The sequence below is a fragment of the Artibeus jamaicensis genome, unplaced genomic scaffold (genome assembly GCF_021234435.1).
Source record: "Artibeus jamaicensis isolate MK-2021 breed Jamaican fruit bat unplaced genomic scaffold, CSHL_Jam_final contig_388, whole genome shotgun sequence".
NCBI lineage: Eukaryota > Metazoa > Chordata > Mammalia > Chiroptera > Phyllostomidae > Artibeus > Artibeus jamaicensis.
The window spans coordinates 8523408-8542165 of NW_026521813.1; the positions used below are offsets into that span (position 1 = coordinate 8523408).

The window sequence follows — 18758 nt, forward strand, 5'->3', positions numbered from 1 at the left end:
CTCATTCCCTCGGCAACCCCCACACCGTTGTTCATGTCTATTTTATGGGTTATGCGTTTAAGTTCTTTGGTGGCTTACTTCTTTTTAATTTCTTGGCTTCTATCTTCTCCCCACCCCCATAGAGTTTTCAGATTTCTCTGGTCTTAGTCAGTCACGATTCATCAACTTGCTTTTCAGCTTCTAAAATTTTATTGGTCTCTTTCATCCGCTGTGGTCTTCTCTGGAGTGTTCTTACTGTGCTTTTGTGCATTTTTAGTTTATTTTTGGTGGGAATTCAAGAAAAAAGGGAGATTCACACATATTTAATTTGAGTGTTCTGTTATATTTAAACAACCTGGGGAAAAATGTAATTGATTTTTTATTCCTTATTTAAAAAATATTTTATTTATTTATTTTTAGAGAGAGGGGAAGAGAGGGAGAAACAGAGGAGAGAAATATCGAGTGGTTGTCTGTTGAAGGCCTCCAACTGGGGACCTGGCCTGATTTCAGTTTGTGTAGTGACGCCCAACCCACTGAGCCACACCAGTTGGGGCAGGTTTTTGATTCTTTACTGAAATCTCACTACTTATAAATGTTGAGTTTTTTTGTCAATGCTTTGTTTTTTCCTAGGTATATGTTCATCTTCTACAAATAGTGACAATTAAAAACCCTTCTATAAATGGTACATAACTGTTTTCCTTTTATATCTTATTCTGAGGATTAGCTGTGGCCCACAAGGTATGTTTCAAATGCTTACACACAGACTAGCCATTCTGAATGTCTAGACAGGCATATATATTCTGGTATTTTTCTTAGCTATTAGGCTTAGGAAAACTGAGAGACAGCCCTGGTCCTTAGTTCAAAGAATTATCAGGAACATTACTAAGTAAGAGATAAATAACCACTCTCTGCACTCTTCTCTCAGACCCCTTTCTTATTGGACTATCCACGAAATTTCAACTTCCTGGTACCTTCCTCGTTCCTGACTGTGGCTTCACAAGGCAGCCTACTAATGCTATGTCATTTAAATTTATAAAACACTTCCTTCTCTCTCAAATCCCAACTCTTCTCCCCTACCCCTATTTTTTTCACAGCACTTAATACCAGCTAACATTTTGTATAATTTACTTAATTTAAAAAAAAATTTTTTTTTTAAAGATTTTATTTATTTATCTTTAGAGGGGAAAGAAAGGAGAGAGGGAGAGAACTGGCCTGCAACCCAGGCATGTGCCCTGACTGGGAATCGAACCGTGGTTGCTTGGTTCCCAGGCCCGCGCTCAATCCACTGAGCTACACCAGCCAGGGCCTAAAAAATATTTTTGAGTGTTCTACTCCACTAGAATGTAAGCTCAGTGAGAGCAAGAATCTTGGTTTCATTTACTGGATTCTCCTTGGTACTTAAAGCAGTGCTTGACATATAGTGGGACTTCATACATATCTATAGAATGAATGAACATATGCACGAATGCTGCAGCGGCAGCTGGCAGCTACTGACTTTTCCTGTTGTCCGAAGTCCAGCCAATAGAAAACTTGACTACTTAGTTTCTAGGGGTACATTCTAGTGTGTATGTATAAAGAGGGCAGGCAGTGTTAAATACGTAATCGATTAGACAGAGTTGTAAGTGCCAGAGAGGAAACAAAGCAGTGGATAGGGCTACAAAACAGTGAAAGGAAAGAGGTTGGAATTTTAGATGGAGGGAGGAGGTCAGGGAAAAGGCGAATTTAGAGTGAAGGTTTGAAGTAAATTAGAGTACAAGCCACATGGACATCTGGGGGAACAACATTCCAGGCCAAGGAAATGGCCATTACAAAGACACTGAGGTCAGATTATGTCTGATGTTTTCAAGGAAAAGTAAGTGTTGCTGGATTACTGAGAAAAGGGGAGAGAGTAGTAGACAATAAGGCCAAAGAGGTAAGTGGAAAGGAGGTGGCCAGATCATCCAAGGATTCAAAGATCTTAAAAATGACTCCTATTTTTACTCTAAGTGAGATTAAAATGCACTGAAGGGGTATGAAGAGAGGAGTGACATGAACTGAGTGATGTTTAGTAGGATTGTTCTTGTTCCTACATTGAGAACAGATGACAGAGGAGCAAGAGCAGAAGTAATGATGCCAGCTAAGAAGTTGCCATCATAATCTAGAGACAGTGGTGGCTTGGACCAGAGGGGCAATAGTCAGGGTGGTCGAAAGGACTGTATTCCAGAAATGTTTTGAACGTAAAGCCAGTAGGCTTCACCAATGGACTGAGCGCATGGCATACAAGAAATATAGAAATGGAAAACAGCATCATGGTTCTTGGCTTAAGAAACTAGAATGATATAATAAGCACCAAACAAGATGAAAAATGAGAGAGACAAATGGAAGGAGAAGGACAGGAAGGTGACTTGGGACATGTAAGTGTGGGATGATGATGAGTCATGTCAAGCGTGCAGTTGGACAACGAGCCTAAAGGTAAAGGGGGAAGTCCAGGCTGGAGACAGGAAGCCACTAATCATCGCTTACGGGTGGATTTTAACACCATATGGTCGGACAGGATCACCTATGGAGTGAATGCAGAGAAAAAGGAGAAAAAGGAGCCTTGGGCTTCATCAAATATTTGGAGGGTAAGATGATGAAAGGAATCAGCCAAATAGACTGAAATGGAAAGTTCAGCAGTATAGAAAGAAAACCAATGAATGTGGTATCCTAGACGCCAAATAAAAAAACTTTTTCAAGAAAGGAGAGGTGGCCAAATGTACCAAATGCTGGTAACAGGGCACCTAGGATGACCATTGAGAAATGACCTTTGGGATTAGTGGTATGGAGTGCTGTGGGTTAAGTTGTGTCCCACCCAAAAGATGGGTTGGAGTCCTAACCCAAGTACCTCAGATTGTGACCTAAGTTGGAGATAGAGTCTTTACAGATGTAATCAAGTTAAAATGAGGTCCTTAGAGTGGGTCCTATTCCGATACGACCGGCATCCTTATTGAAAGGGGTAAGTGAGGATGCAGAGAGACAAGCGCACAGGGACAACATCGTGAGAAGACCGGAATTATGCCGCCTCCAGTCACAGGAAGACCAGGAGCTGGACAGAGGCCTGAACGGATCCTTCTGCAGTGCCTTTTGAGGAAGCATGGCCGGGCTGGCATCTTGATTTCAAACTCTGTCCTCCAAAACTGAGGGAAAAATAAAGAAATTTCTATTGTTTAAGCTCAGAAAGTTCTATTGTCTAAGCCCAGTGTATAGTGCTTTGTCACTGCAGCCAGTGCGGACTAATACATGGAGGTGCTTGGCGGTGATCATACGAAAAGAAATGACAATGGAACGGTAAGGACCTAACTGAAGTGAGAGCCAGAGAGAATACAAGGGGAAAACGGAACACAATGTGTAGAATCAAGTCATTTAAGGAGTTTTCCTTTAAAGAGAAGGACAGAAATAGGGTGGAAGACAGAGAATCAAAACCCTGAAAGAGGGTTTTTCTTTTTTTATGGGAGAAATAACAGTACGTCTGATGCCAATGAGGATTATTCATTACAGAAGGAAAACCTGATTGTGCAGGAGAGAGTGAGGAGAAACGCTGGAGCCATATCCTTGACTAGGTGGAAAAGGATGGGAAGGGATGCAGAGATGGAGGTGCTGCCTTTGGCTGGACAAGAGAGTGGGTCATTCGTGAGTGACGGGAGAGAACGGGGAGCTACAGGCCCAAGTACAGAGAGATGCTAGTCTCTTCATATCCTCCGCTTTCTCACTGAAGTAGGGAGCAAAGTCATCAAGTGAGAGTGAGAACAAGGGAGGGGGTGTGGGAAGTTGGCAGCTGCGGAGGAAATGAAATGGCAACCCCGGAGCGTGGGAGACAGGAGAAACTGGTCATCGTAAATGAATCTTTTCACACTGTTGAAACTGATTTGCTACTCTTTGATGTGAATTTTCTCGTCTATATTTATAACAAAAGTTGGCCTGTAATTTTTTGGGTGGTGTTTATATATCGAGTTCTGGTGTCAGTAAAGGCACAGACAATAATAATAACTACCATTACCGAGCACCTATCATGCACGGTACACTGGGGATTTCTTTCAATTATCTCATTTTAACCCTCATAAAAACCCTCTCTTTTACAGATGAGGACATGGAAGCTGGGTCTGAGGGGACACAAAGTGACATGGCCAAAGTCGTATAGCTGGTAAGCAGAACTAGGGTTCAAAGCAAGGTCTGTAACCCCAAACTCAATACTTTTCACCAACAATTTATATTAACCCTATGTTTATAAAGCTTTTTTTATCTTACTCTAGGTTTTGAAACAAATTAACAGGTTATATGAATATGAGCAGTGTCTATTGTTTTTAAATTTTCTATTCATTTATTTTTAAAAGATGGGCAGGGAGAGAGAAATGCTACCTCTTGTATGCCCCCAACTGGGGATCTGGCCTGCAACACAGACATGTGCCCTGATCAGGATTCAAAGCAGTGACTTTTCACTTTGCAAGCTGGTGCTCAATTCACTGAGCCACACTAGTCAAAGATGTTTTTTTTTTTAAAATCCCAAAATCCTCACCAGGGAAAGCCATCTGTTATACAAACACAATGTTTCAAGTTGAAAAAGTAAAGAGCTAATGGCTTGTTATAAGCATCATATAACCATTCACATGTGGCTGTTTCTACTTAAAACTATGAAGGCTTCATAGTTTTAATAAATATTTTAATAAATATTCTAGTGGTCATTACTCTATTACTCTCACTCATCACCATGTTCTGTCTCACCATTTCGGCCTCTACAAATATTGTTGAACTGTCCTGTTTATTTCCAGTGCCACTGCCCCCGGCCAGGCTGCCACTGTGTCAGTCTGGATGACCGCGACACAGTGCAAGTTCCTCCCCACCTTCTTTCTGCTGTCACTTGTACTCATTCTGTACACAGCAGTCAGAGAGCTTTGTTTCAAACTGTTCTATTTACTGTTTCCAACAGCATGCTGCCCACCATAGGATCTACAACTATTCAGCTGTATAATATAGTGCATGGTGCTAAACTACAGATGGAAAATGTAATATTTGAAGAATAAACACTTAAACACAACAGAGAATCCTACTGAAAGGCATTGTGCCAAGTGGTTTTTAATTCACTTATGCTGATCTTTCTCCTTAATAAATCTTCAATTAGTGTGATTATTTTTCCGAATCACTCCTCCCAACTCCAAAGCTGCCATTTAATATATGGACTCTTTAATTCTAATAGTTCTATAATGTAGCAATTTTCAACCAATTGCAAGCGGTACACTGGTATGGCACAAGAATTTTTAAAACATGCAATAACTGACTATTTAGTCAGGGACACTGGCCTCTTTTCCCTTAGACTGTCAAGTAAAGAAATGACAACAGCCAACACAACAATAGTGGTTGGTGTGAATGAATCAAAATTATACCTCATTTTTGTCAGATAGGCAAAAATATATACATATATATTTTTAGTGTGCTTCAGAAGTTCAGTAATTAGTTTATGTGCTGTGAGATGAAAAAGGTTGAAGATCACTGTTATAATGCATGAGAACAGGCTCCATTTTCTAGTGTTTACCTCAGCAAAGGGGATTGAGACAAGTACATCATGAACGCATTAACATATTTGTTTTGTTTTACTAATCTTTTCTCTCCAGGGCTTACCAGTGAGTGGTGTACATATTAAATGCTCAATAAATGTCTGTTGAACATTGTTAAATGAACAGAATACATGGTATTTTGTAGGAATAATTAAAAACTTTCTACACAATAAACTAGCAGCTTCAATAAGTGCCTCCATATTAAATTATGTAATCACAGATTTTCTTAAAATATGATTGTTTCCCCTCTGAGGTCTTGATTTTCTTTTCCACTCTTGACAGCTTATTTGCAGTATTTTCCACTCATAATGTACTTTCCCTTTCATGTAGAGATGTCAATTTTCTCAAAGTTTACCTTGAAGCGTGACCAACGACTGTCGAAGTCGACTGTTTTCTTTCCGGATGTTCGTTAGTTTTTGTTTCAGGCTTTTTATTTTTGTGCACAATTCCTCCTTTGACAATTCTTCTAAAGGCTCTTCGTCCTCACTGGAGCTCTCGCCAGGCAGAAAGGCGTTTTCCGAAAATGGGTCTCTCTAAAATACAAGGCAGGTATGATAAAGGAAGCTTGGAAGTGACGTCAGTGACTCATCCTACATCCTGCACGCTGAAGGGACCTACACATTCCTGCTCTCCCAGGCACGTTCTGCCCAAGAAAAGAGCTGGGCTCTAACTAATGATGTGGCCTTGGCTTTGTCTTTCACTGTCCGGGGAACTCAGAAGAAGGGAAGAACATCAACCTTCTATGCACATGTATTGTGAAAATCAGAAATCAGGATTCTGACTCTCTGCCTAGCTTCTGTGAGAAATATAAAGTAGAAAAATAGTCTTAACAGAGTAGAATCGACAAGATTCTACCATTCAGATCTTTGTAACTCATCCCCATTCTTCATTTCTCCCCTACTTCTCATTCACACCCTCTCTGTTGCCATGAAGACAAATTTGGGTTTACTGCATCAGAAAAAGGAAAGACAAGATTCACTTAGAAAAAAGCATTTGTGTTTGCCTTTGAGTTTTAAAATGGTTCTGAAGGTCAATAGCAAGACAATAGCACACATGCACTTGAGTTGTAACACCCAGGCTGTGTTGAGACAGAAAAGAATTGTCTCCAATTACCAAGCTGTCATTTATATATAGCCAAACCTGAAAAAAGTGGAGCATAGAGTGGAACTAATAAAGATCCAAACCTAGATGCTTATAGTATAAAGTTTTTTTAAAAACATGCTGTATAGTAGAAGAGATAAAAGCATGAATAAAGAAAGTTCCTCTCATCAAAATAAAAAGCTTCTGTGTGGCTAAAGAAAACACTATTAAATTAAAAAGACAACCAACTGTATGGGAAAACATATTTGCCAATGATACCTCAGACAAAGGTTTAATCTCCAAAATATGCAAAGAACTCACATGACTACACTCTAAGAAGACAACTAACCCAATTAAAAAATGGGAAAAGGACTTGAACAGACACTTCTCCAAGGAGGACATACAGAAGATCCAGAGACACATAAAGAGATGCTCAATATCATTAGCTATCAGAGAGATGCAAATTAAAACCACAATGAGATACCACTTTACACCAGTCAGGATGGCTATCATAAACAAAGCAACAAACAACAAATGTTGGAGAGGTTGTGGGGAAAAGGGGACCTTAGTTCACTGTTGGTGGGATTGCAGACTGGTACAAGCATTATGGAAAACAGTATGGAATTTTCTCAGAAAAACAAAAATCAACCTGCCTTTTGACCCAGCAATTCCACGCTAGGATTATATCCTAAGAATCCTAAAACATCAATTTCAAAGAACCTATGCACCACAATGTTCATAGCAGCACAACTTACAATAGCCAAGAGTTGGAAGCAACCTAGGTGCCCGTCGGTAAATGAATGGATCAAAAAATTGTGGTACATATACACAATGGAATTCTATGCAGCAGAGAGAAAGAAGGAGCTACTACCCTTTGCAACAACATGGATGGAACTGGAAAGCATTATGCTGAGTGAAATAGGCCAGGTGTTGAAAGACAAATACCCTATGATCTCACCTTTAACAGGAAGCTAAACAACAAAACAAACAAGCAAGCAGAATAAAAACAAAGACACTGAAATAGAGAACAAGGGGACAGTGACCAGAGGGGAGAGGGAAGGGAATTTAAGGGGAGAAAAAGGGGAGGGATTTGGAGGAACAAGTATGAAGGACACAGGGACAAGAAGTAAGGGGGGGTGGAAATGGGAGGGAGGTGGGGAGCACGGGGTGGGGTGGGCTGGGCCGGGATGGGAGAAATAGAAAACTGTACTTGAAAAATAACTAAAAAAAAAAAGAAAGTTCTTGCTGCATGGGAAGGGAAAAGACACCCTGGTGCCAGGGAATGGAGTCTAGGGAATCAAGAACTGGAGTGTCAGGATATCAGATTCACTTGTCCTTGATCTTCCTGCCACTGCCCTTTGGGATGAAGGAAGACAGATTATAGGGGTAGGGACATACGATATAAACATCCAGATAAATAAGGGGCAATTCTAGAGCAGCAGGGCTGGCCCTTGCTTCTCAGTCCATTATAAACTCCCTAAAGAGGTTCCTTGTTCAGCATAACATTAGGGCAACACAGCGCCTCTCTGGGCTGTAGATGAGAAATGGCCAAAATTAGCATCTGGACAAGCAGACCTGAGACAGCATCCAGATTCCCCAGAGCTCATGCAGAACAGCTAGAGAATCCAAATGGTCCCAGTGTCCTGGTCAGGAAATAGGTAAGTGCGCGGGAAACTGGTGAAACAGAAATAGTTTAGTATGTACACAGAAAGGTCACTGGGTGCCAGAGCCTTATGGAACATGGCAGCAGGTGCCAGGATGGCAAAGTTCAGTAGCAGGTGCCAACAGAACCCCTAAAGAACCTAGGAGGCCTGCCTGTAACTCAGCAGTGACAGCACTGGACATCTGGGAACCAGTCAGGAAAGTTAGAACCTTGGAGGAAAACCAGCTACCCCTGCCCAGAGGCTGGGGTATGTAGATTTCTGAAGACTTGCTTGGATCACTTCCCAGGAGAAAAAAGTAGAAAGTGGGGAAGGCAGAATCTAGGATCCACAGAGGCTTAAATCCTGAAGTGACTGAAATTATATTAATGGTTCAAAGAAACTTTTAAAAACCAGAACATTCTGTCATTCACTGTGAATGGACAAGTTTAAGCTTTTCTTTCTTTCCTTCCTTATCAAGCAGGGAAGGACAACTGAAAGCCAGATGAGACCAATTTTAGGAAATACAATTACATTTTTGCATGATTTGTAATATATGCATTTACCCTCACTCCTTATTTTATAAATATATAAGTATATGTATATGTATATATATTCATTATTACATATACTTGTATAGGTGACATATATTATACAAGGTCTGTCTGGAAAAAGTCCAGCCATTGTTAATATAATGTAAATGGCGTACACAACAACTATGTAACCTGGCAGCCCTGGAGAGTGGACTGGAATGCACATACATGAACCAAGACACCTTCACTGTACTGGTAAGTGGGGCAGTAGATGCCACTGAGTGAAAATATGTACTTTGTGGCTGTTGCATTTAAAATGACTGAGCAAGTTGAACAATGAATCTGCATCCAATTTTGCATTAAGCTTGAACGTTCCTCTACAGAAACTATTCTGATGATTCAGAAGGCCACAGCTATGGGCAACTGGTGATTGGCAGCTTCATCTGACAACATGCCTGCTCATGTAAATGCCTCGTGCAGAGTTTTTTTGGTGAAACATCAAACCACCCAGGAGACTCAGGCCCCCTAGAGCTCAGATTTGGTACCTGTGACTTCTGGCTTTTCCCAAAACTAAAGTCATCTTTGAAAGGGTAGAGATTTCAGATAATCAATGAGATTAAAGAAAGTAAGACAGACTGGGGGTGTGGGCTGGGATGGGAGTAAAAGACAGGGAACTGTGCTTGAACACCAATTAAAATAAATTTAAAAAAAAAGAAAGTAAGACAGGGCAGCTGATGGCGATTGGGAGAACTGTGTGAGGTTCCAAGGTGCCTGCTTTGAAGGGGACTGAGCTGTCATTATTTTATGTACAATGTTCTTGTATATTGTATCTTCTTCAGTAAATCTATCTTTCATGTCACATGGCTGGATATCTTCTGGACAGACCTCAATGTATATATAAAATGGTAATGAAAATTACTATTATTGTATGTGGGCCAGTAGCTAATGTACTGACTCTAGATATATAAATCCTAAAGAAAAAAAAATGGATATGATTAAACAGAAATGAAGAATTTTTTAAAACTCAAGCATGTCTATTGAGACCATAGTTCTAGGAGCGTACAGTAAGTCCTCACTTAACACTGTCAATGGGTTGTGCAACTTTAAGTGCAATGACATACAACAGAACCCATTTTACCACAAGCTAATTGATAAAAATGAGAGTTAAGTTCCTACAGCATCTCATCAATGTTATAATGAAACAATGCTAAAAGAAATAACATTATTCAAGGACCTGCTGTAATTAAAATAATTAGAATGTATAGTCTAGTTTTGCCACTTTTAGCAAGTACCTACAGGAAAGAAATAAAAATCAAGCAAAAGCCTACCCACTGACAAGCAACAATGTAAGACATAAAGTTAAAAGACAAATTATCAGACCAGGAGAATATATTTGTGAAATCTAAAACCACAAAGTATATACTAATTTCTATCATAAATATTTATGCAAATCAGTAAGAACAGAATGGGAACCCACTGGACTAGACTAAGAAATCTAACAAAAAAGAATAAGAACCCAACAGAAAAATGGACAGGGAAGAGACTGCTAGCTACGTCCAGGTATTACTCTCAGATTCTCCTTCAGTAATAGGTGTTCAGCTGGGCCAGTAGCTGTCAGCTAAAGACTACATTTCTCAGACTCCCGTGCAGCTCAGTGCAGCCACAGGGCTAAGTTCCTGTGATAAAATACGAGCAGAAGCAATGTGTACCACAACCGCATCATGACCTTAATAGGAATGAGCAGGTCTTCTCCTGCTGTATTCTCCCTTTTCTCCTGTTGGTAGAGAGTAAGCCATGACTGTGGGAGCTGCAGCAGTCACTTTAGCCCCAGAGATCGAGGCTGTGTGTTGAGAAAGGCAGATCAACAAGACTGGAGGGATCCTCAGCATGGTGGCGCTGCCGTACCAACCTTTGACTGCTCTGGCTGTTGTGTGAAAAGGAATCAACTTCCATCTTATATAAGCCACTGTTGTATTTGGGTCTTTGTTACAGCCTTTTCAACCCATGTAATAACTAGTCCAGACTTGGATGCCTAGAAGCAGGATAGCCCAAACCTGAGAGGGGTCATCTTGTGGGCAAAAATACGTAAGTGTGACATGCTGGAAAACTGTTGTTAGACCTTGGTGACATATTCAGTAAAACCCTCACCTGGAATACTTTGGAAGGCTTACTGAGTCTGGAAAAAAGAACGTTTATGTATATCTTGTCAGGGTTGGCCAGTTTGCAGAGGTGAACTGGTTTTCTCCTTCTATCTGTATTTAGAATGCAGCCTGCCATCTAAATCAACTGAGAGTCTACTCGTGTTAAATCTTCAAGGCTTGGGAAAAGCCAATTACCTCTACATTTAAATAGCTGGAGGTCAGACTCTGACCTCAGGCTTTTTAAAGAACTTCCGTTTAAGTTCTCTGCTAGACACTGAGATCATTTCCAAAGGGAAGCATCACATTCAGTGTGTGACCTTCAAGCCTTTTGTTTCGCATGCTCTTTAGGTAACTGGCTGCTTCGGAGAGAAAAGAGGTTGAGTGCAGACGCGGTAGTGAAAGAGGAGTGTCCGGGCTTACTTTTGACCAAATAGGATCTGTGGCTGTAGTTGCTTGTGATGGATCCAAAGTGGAATAAATAGTTTGGAAAGCTATTCTGTTTTTTTTTTTTTTTTTTAATATTTCATTTATTTATTTATTTTAGAGAGAGGGGAAGGGAGGGAGAAAAAAAAAAGGGAGGGAAACATCAATGTGTGAGAGAGAAACATCCTTCGGTTGCCTTTCATATGCACCGTGTCCAGGACTGAACCCACAACACAGGCATGGGCCCTGACCTGAAATTGAACCAGTGAGGCTTTGCAGGACAACGCCCAACCAACTGAGCCACACTGGTCAGGCGCTATTAAGTTTTTGAGAGAAACAAATTGCTGAAGAAATCACAATACTAGCCCATAAGAGCATGTGACTATTTTACCCCTCAAGGAACCATGGGTCCCCCAAACCTGCACCAGCACATTAAGACAAGATATAATTTTTCCCATTAACTTTCAAAAATATGAAAGATGGATATAAATGCAAAGTATTGGTAGAGAAGTACAAATATAGGAACCCCTCATGTACTGCTGCTGGCATTGTAGACCAGTGTGGACACTTTGGAAAGCAACATTATGGTATCTAGTCAAATGAACTACAAATAAACATATAATTTATGAGCCACAAATCACCCTCCTATGTATTTAATCCAGAGAACTTCTCATACTGTCTCTTAAAAAATGTATATGAGGATATTTATTGTTTCAGTGTTCATAGAAGCAAAATGCCGAAGGCTAAGTGTTCACCATTGGAGGAAAGTATAAGTAAATATGGTGCTATGGTTAGACATAGCAGATCAGATATATGGTAGTGGTATAGACAGATGCTAGAAATAGGGCCAATTGAAAAACCAGAAAGAGATTGAGGCGCATAAAAACAACATACTACTAAATGATGTACCAAATGATGCATCCATAAGATTGTATAGTGACACGTGATTTGTAAAAAAAAAATAAATAAAATTGGGAACAAACCATATCTATCATAGGGGACTAGTTAAATAAAGAATGGTAAGAATGGTACATACACACAGTGGAATAATATGGAGCTGTACAAAGAGAAAGTTCTTTATGTACTAGTGGAAGGATCTTCAAAATATATTAAAGTAACAAAAGCAAAGAACAGAGCAGCAGGTCTCGTAAGTTACCTCTTCTAAAAAAGAGGGGATAAGAAAGTCTATATTCATGTGTGCTTTATTTGAACAAGAAACATCAAAAGGATAAAACAAGAAAGCAATAAAGGTGGTTACCTGAGTAGGGAGACTGGGAAGGGAGGGAGACTTTTCCCTGTTTACCTTAAAATATGTATGTTATATAAATCTTAATTTTTTTTAATTATTCAAAATGCTTTATTTTTAATTGAATTCTCTGATTCTGTGCTTGTGCGTTCAGTCAGAAACAGCCACTCGAGCCTGCCCCAGGCACATTGCGCACACACGGGACCCCCAGAGGCACTGCTGTCTCATTCTAGACAATCTGCCAAGAGCTTTAGGTCTCAGGGCACACACTCCTTCCTTCCAATTTGCCTGGGCACACGCCAGGGGTGCATTTTGGTGCTTCCCAGCCTTCTTGGTATAAAGGTAAATAATTCTATTTTCCCAGACAGCCTAGTTTTGTTAGAGGTTGTATTATAGAATACAGCCTAATACAGTGTGTCAAATGCTGGACCATTCTGAGTGCCTCTAGACCCATTCATGAAAGAGTAAAACTATTTTAATCCATGAGAATGTATAGTATATAATTAAAAAATTAAGCATACATGCACATAAAACACTATATGTGTTACAGAGATATACGCAAATATGTCTCTGTAGACAAACAAAAAGACAAACAAAAAGATACAGAATAAATACATTGATAGGTTGTTCAGGGCCATAGGAGAGTGGGAGTGACACTCCAGCTCACAACGGAATCAATGAATAAATAAAAAGTAGGAAAGATACCCTGACCAAACCAGTGATGAAGATGGGCTACAAAATGTAGTAAAAAAAAAGAAATAAAGAAAAAAAAAAGAAAAAGAAGACAGTACATGTTAAAGAAGAGGTATTTCAGTTTCTCTAGTGTATTTTGAAAGGAAAAAATATTTTCTGACCTTTAATTTTATACAATATTAAGGAAAGTTTAAACAATGGCATAGTTGGCCATTCTTATACAGAAGCAGGTAAAATGTCTTTTGAGTATGTTTCTAATTCAACTTGTTCAACATTAAAAAAAAGAACATGCAATTTTATTCCCTGGTTAAATAAAAAAAATAAAAGAAAGAATAAATTAATAGAACAAGGGAGAGTACTAGTAAGTTATGAGAGGAATTATGGGATTGTTGTAGAGCTAGACAAAATAAAATTCTATCAAAGCAGCAGAACACTGACCTGTCCTTTGTCCATGTCACTGTTTGCATTCTCTGAATCCATGGTCTCTGTCCTTTTCCTCTTTCCTTTTCTAAGAGCCTGGGTATCAGTAATTTCATCTCTTTGCAAGATCGTCTGCATTTTATCAATTAGTTACCAAAAGTTTTCTGAAATTGTAGAAGGAATGCCCATGTAGACGCTGCTATTCCAGATGTAACCCTAAGGTTAATGTTCTTCCTTAAAAAAAAAAAAAAACAACAAAGAGAATGATACATATTATATTTACAACTGTATGTTTCATAATGGCACTAGCTCCTCCAGTTAGTAACTACTAATACTAGATGTTTCCTGTCATTTTTTCCCACTGACTAATTTAGCACACATTTTCATTTGATTTAAATCTTTCAAATTCATCATCACCATCATCATGACATCATGTTTCCATGTGATATAAAGTGAGTTGTCACTTATAAAATCAAATATTTAAAATTTTTTCATATGTACAAGTGTGTTCTTGGTAATCAGTTATGAGGAGTCTAAAAAACAAAATAGAGATGTTATAAGTTGATACAAAAATATTACAGAGGACTGAAGTTATAAATCTTTAGGAAAAAGACATTAATAATAGCAGATCTCATTAGGACCAAAATATTCCGAAGTAGATCATAAATTACTCAGAAGTTTGTTTGTTTTTCCCCCTGAAAACTTGAAAGTTTTGAGATAGAAAGTTTTCTTTTGCATAAAATTAAGAAGAATTGTGCCATAAACGATTGGAGGGAAATATCTTAAAGATAACACATTTTATAAAAAGTTTAAGGGATAATCATTTTTCAAAACCTGATAGAGCAGATGATAGCTCTTAGGTAGCACAGGTTGAAATGACAGAATTTAACTTTTGCTACAGATGATGCAGCACATTTGGTCTTAGCATCCTTATTATTTACATATATTGGTTTCTTTTCATGAGAATACATTTAATTATAAATAATAAAACATTACAGAAGGGACTGGACTTAAAGGGAACTCGAGAAATATGAGGACTGTTGAGCAGAAGGTAACATATGTTCCTTACCAAATTACATTATGTAACTATGTTGAAAAATATGGTCTTTTACTTATTTTAAGAGAAATTCATTATTTTCTACCCCAAGCATAAAACAATACTTCGGATGGTTTTGCCAGAATTGTTTATTATGACTCTTTGAAAAGTAACTTTAGGTTTTCAAATACATAAACAGTATTTGAGCTAACATATAGGACTGATTCACAAATATCAGAGATCTTACCTAGTATCAAGCTTTAGTAGTAATTTCAAAGACACAAGCAACCAAGAGGCACAGGCAGAGCAAAGAGAGGTCTAAGACTCCTATGGGACCAGGCTGGCTTGTAGGTCCTTCCTTCTCTCACCATAGAGGTTCTCTGTGGTCTAGAGTAACAGGTGAGGTCTCTAAATGAGGTTTGGGGGTCACCTCACACCATGGGGAGTGTTTAAGTTGTGACACATCACCATTTTATGCCTTAGAGTCTAGGAATTTATAAATCCATAGGTTCTAGGTAATTTTCTCTAAGCAATCCTAAATTAGGAATAAACAGTTAAGAACATTCCATGAATGGAAATTCTACTTTTAGTAAATATCATTAGTGTATTTACCCAAGACAAGGTCAATAAATATTTTCTGTAAAGGGTCAGATAGTAAATATTTTAGGCTTTGTGAGCTAAGAGGCAAAATCGAGGATATTATGTAGGTACATAGCAAGAAAGAACAAATTTTCACACAATTTTTAATTTATAAAACTGAATATATACTAATAATAATTGAGTAAAATTTGTTTTGTAACACAAGTCTATTAATAAGAATGGAATTTAAAAAATAACATCTTGCTTAACTGGGGTTCAAAGTGGTTTTCTACCATCAATATCAACAACAATATCTACCAACAATGAGCAATTGCAAATGCTCATTGTTAATGCGGACCTGTAATGATATTTCTCTGTATTTCTTCTTTGGAAAAGTCTTGCACACTGATCGGTACTGCCATATACTATGAATCCAGGGGCTTATAATTTTCCTATTGAGATACAATTCGCATAGCATAAAATTCACCATTTTAGCTATTTCAAGTGTATTCCTAGTTTTTTTTTAGTATATTCATAATACTGTACAACCATCACCAGAGAAGTCCATACCTCCCAATATGAGCTTATAATTTTAATTGAGCACATTCATCTCACAGAATTCTATTAAATTCTTTTGATATTTTCCGGTTAGTATGCCATTACATTACAAAACCTCCCATTAAAACCTTAATGGAATCTCCTTGATTGCACGGTGAATGCGTGGCACACTCCGCGGTACTGCGGGTGCAGTGCCAGACCACCACAGCCTACTGGGTACACAGAACAGTGAGTCACACAAAGTTTTTTGGTTTTCTGGTGCATATAATAGTTATGTTTACACTGTACTGCAGTATATTAAGTGCACAATAGCATATGTCTAAATAACAGTGTACATACATTAGTTTAAAGATACTGTAATGCTTAAAAAAAGGCTAACTATCATCTGAACCTTCAGTGATTTATACTCTTTTTTTTTGTGTGTGTGTGTGTTGGAAAGTCTTGCCCCAGTGTTGACGGCTGCCGACTGATCAGGGTGGTGTCTGCTAAAGCTGGTATGGCTGTGGCAATTACTTAAAATAAGACGGACGCCAAGGAAGTTTGCTGCACTGTCTGATTCTTCTTTTCCTAAACGACTTCTCTGTAGCTTGTGATGCTGTTTGATAGCATTTTTCCACAATAGAACTTCTTTCAAAATTGGAGTCAATCCTCTCAAACCCTGTTGCTGCTCTGTCAGCTGAGTTTACACAACTTTCTAAATCCTTTGTTTTTATTTTGATACTTTTCACAGCACCTTCACCAGATGTAGATTCCACTTTCTTGGCTAGTCCACAAGAAGCAACTCTTTATGGGGTAAAGTTTTGTCATGAGATTGTAGCAATTCAGTCCCATCTCCAGGCTCCACTTCTAATTCCAGCTTTCTCGCTATTGGACCATACTTGCAGTTACTTCCTCCACTGAAGTCTTGAACCCCTCAAAGTCATGTTGCTATTTTGGCCTCTTTCTATGAATCATGAATGTTCTTAATGGCATCTAGAATGGGAAATCCTTCCCAGAAGGTTTTCAATGTACTTTGCTGAGATCCATCAGAGGAATCACTATCTGTGGCAGAGGAATCACAAGCCTTATGGAATGTATCTTTTAAAATAATAAGACTTGATGGGAGACTGGGTGAACAAAGGTGAAGTGAGTGAGGTACAGATTGGGAATTACAGAATAGTCATGGGGATGCAAAGTACAGAATAGGGAATATAGTCAGTGATATTGCATATGTATGGGGTCAAGTGGAAGTGGAAATATGAGGGGGGACACTTTGCAAAGTATAGGATTGTCTAACCACTATGCTGTACACCTGAAACTAATAAAAAATAATGTTGAATGTAAACTGTGATTTAAAAAAAAATCCTTGAAAGTCAAAATCACTCCTTCATGCGTGGGCTGCAGAAGGCATGTTGTGTGAGCAGGCATGAACACCACATTGGACTCACTGTACCTCTCCATCAGAGCTCTCGGGTGGCCAGGTGCATTATCGATGAGTGGTGATATTTTGAAGGGAATCTTTTTTTTTCTTTTTTCTGAGCAGTAACTAGGTCTCAACAATGGGCTTAAAATACTCAGTAAAACAAGATGTAAACAGATGTGCTGTCATCAGTCTTGTTGTTCCACTGACAGAGCACCAGCAGGGTAGATTTAGCATCATTCTCAAGTGCACCAAGGAATTTTAGAACAGTAAATGAGCCTTAGCTTCAAGGCCCCCAGTCAACAGCTGAATTAGGCCTTAATGAGAGTTAGCCCGTCCTATAAGTTTTGATGCCAGGCATTGACTTCTTTCTAGCTATGAGAGTCCTAGATGGCATCTTTTTCCAATATGAGGCTGTTTTATCTGCACTGAAAATAGTTTCTATGTAGTCGCCTTCTTTGATTACCTTAGCTAGATCATCTGGATAACTTGCTGCAGCCTCTACATCAGCGCCTGCTTCCCCTTGCACTTCTATGTTACGGAGACGGCTTCTTTCCTAAACCTCAGGAGCCAACCTCTGCTGGCTTCAAACTTTTCTTCTGCAGCTTCCTCACCCCTCTCAGGTTTCACAGAATTGAAGACAAGATTTGTTCTGAATTAGGCTTTGACTTAAGGCCATGTTGTGGCTGGTTTGGATTTTCTATGCAGACATTAAAACTTTCTCTATATCAGTGATAAAGTTGTTTAACTTATGATTTGTGTGTTCACTTGAGTAACACTTTTAATTTCTTTCAAAAACTTCCCCTTTGCATTCACAACTTGGCTAATTGGTGCAAGAAACTTAGCTTTCAACATATGTTGGGTTTGGACATGTCTTCCTCACTAAGCTTAAACATTTCTTACTTTTTATTTAAAGTGAGAGGTGTGCAACTCTTCCTACAATGGCCTCTTTACGTGAACACTCAGAGGCCATCGTAAGGTTATTAACTGGCTTAATTTCAATATTGCTGTGTCTCAGGGAACAGGGCCAAAGAGAGGAAAAGAAATGGGGAAACTGCTGGTTAATGAAGCAGTAAAAACACAAACAAGTTTTATAAATTAAGTCCACAGTCTTATATAGGCATGTTTCATGGTGGCTCCAAACAATTATGATAATAGCATCAAAGATCACTGATCACAAATCACCATAATAAATTATAATTGTAGAAATTTGGAACATCACTTGCAAGAATTCCCAAAAAATGACATAGGAACAGGAACTTAGCAAATGTTGATGGAAAAATGAGGGTGATTTACCTGGTTGATGCAGGGTTGCCACAAACATTCAATTTGCCAAAAACATAATGTCTGTGAAGCACAATAAAATGAAGTGCAATAAAACAAGGCATGCCTGTATTTTGAAATATGGAAATTTCCTTTGTATGTGTGTTGAAGTCTGAAAGACAATGCTGGAACTGTAATTTG

The 18758-nt window shown here is 38.8% G+C and overlaps 1 protein-coding gene across 1 annotated transcript in view; it reads right to left on the bottom strand.

Annotated features, from left to right (window-relative positions):
* The window catches only part of BEND6 (BEN domain containing 6), a 56169-nt gene that overhangs the window by 21350 nt on the left and 16061 nt on the right, over positions 1–18758 (bottom strand). The window contains exons 2-3 of the mRNA XM_037136414.2: positions 13741–13956; positions 5902–6079 (exon numbers count right to left, since the gene is read on the bottom strand). Of these exons, the coding sequence (XP_036992309.2) occupies positions 5902–6079; positions 13741–13860 (298 nt within the window). The 5' untranslated portion in view covers positions 13861–13956. The remainder of the gene's footprint in view (positions 1–5901; positions 6080–13740; positions 13957–18758) is intronic.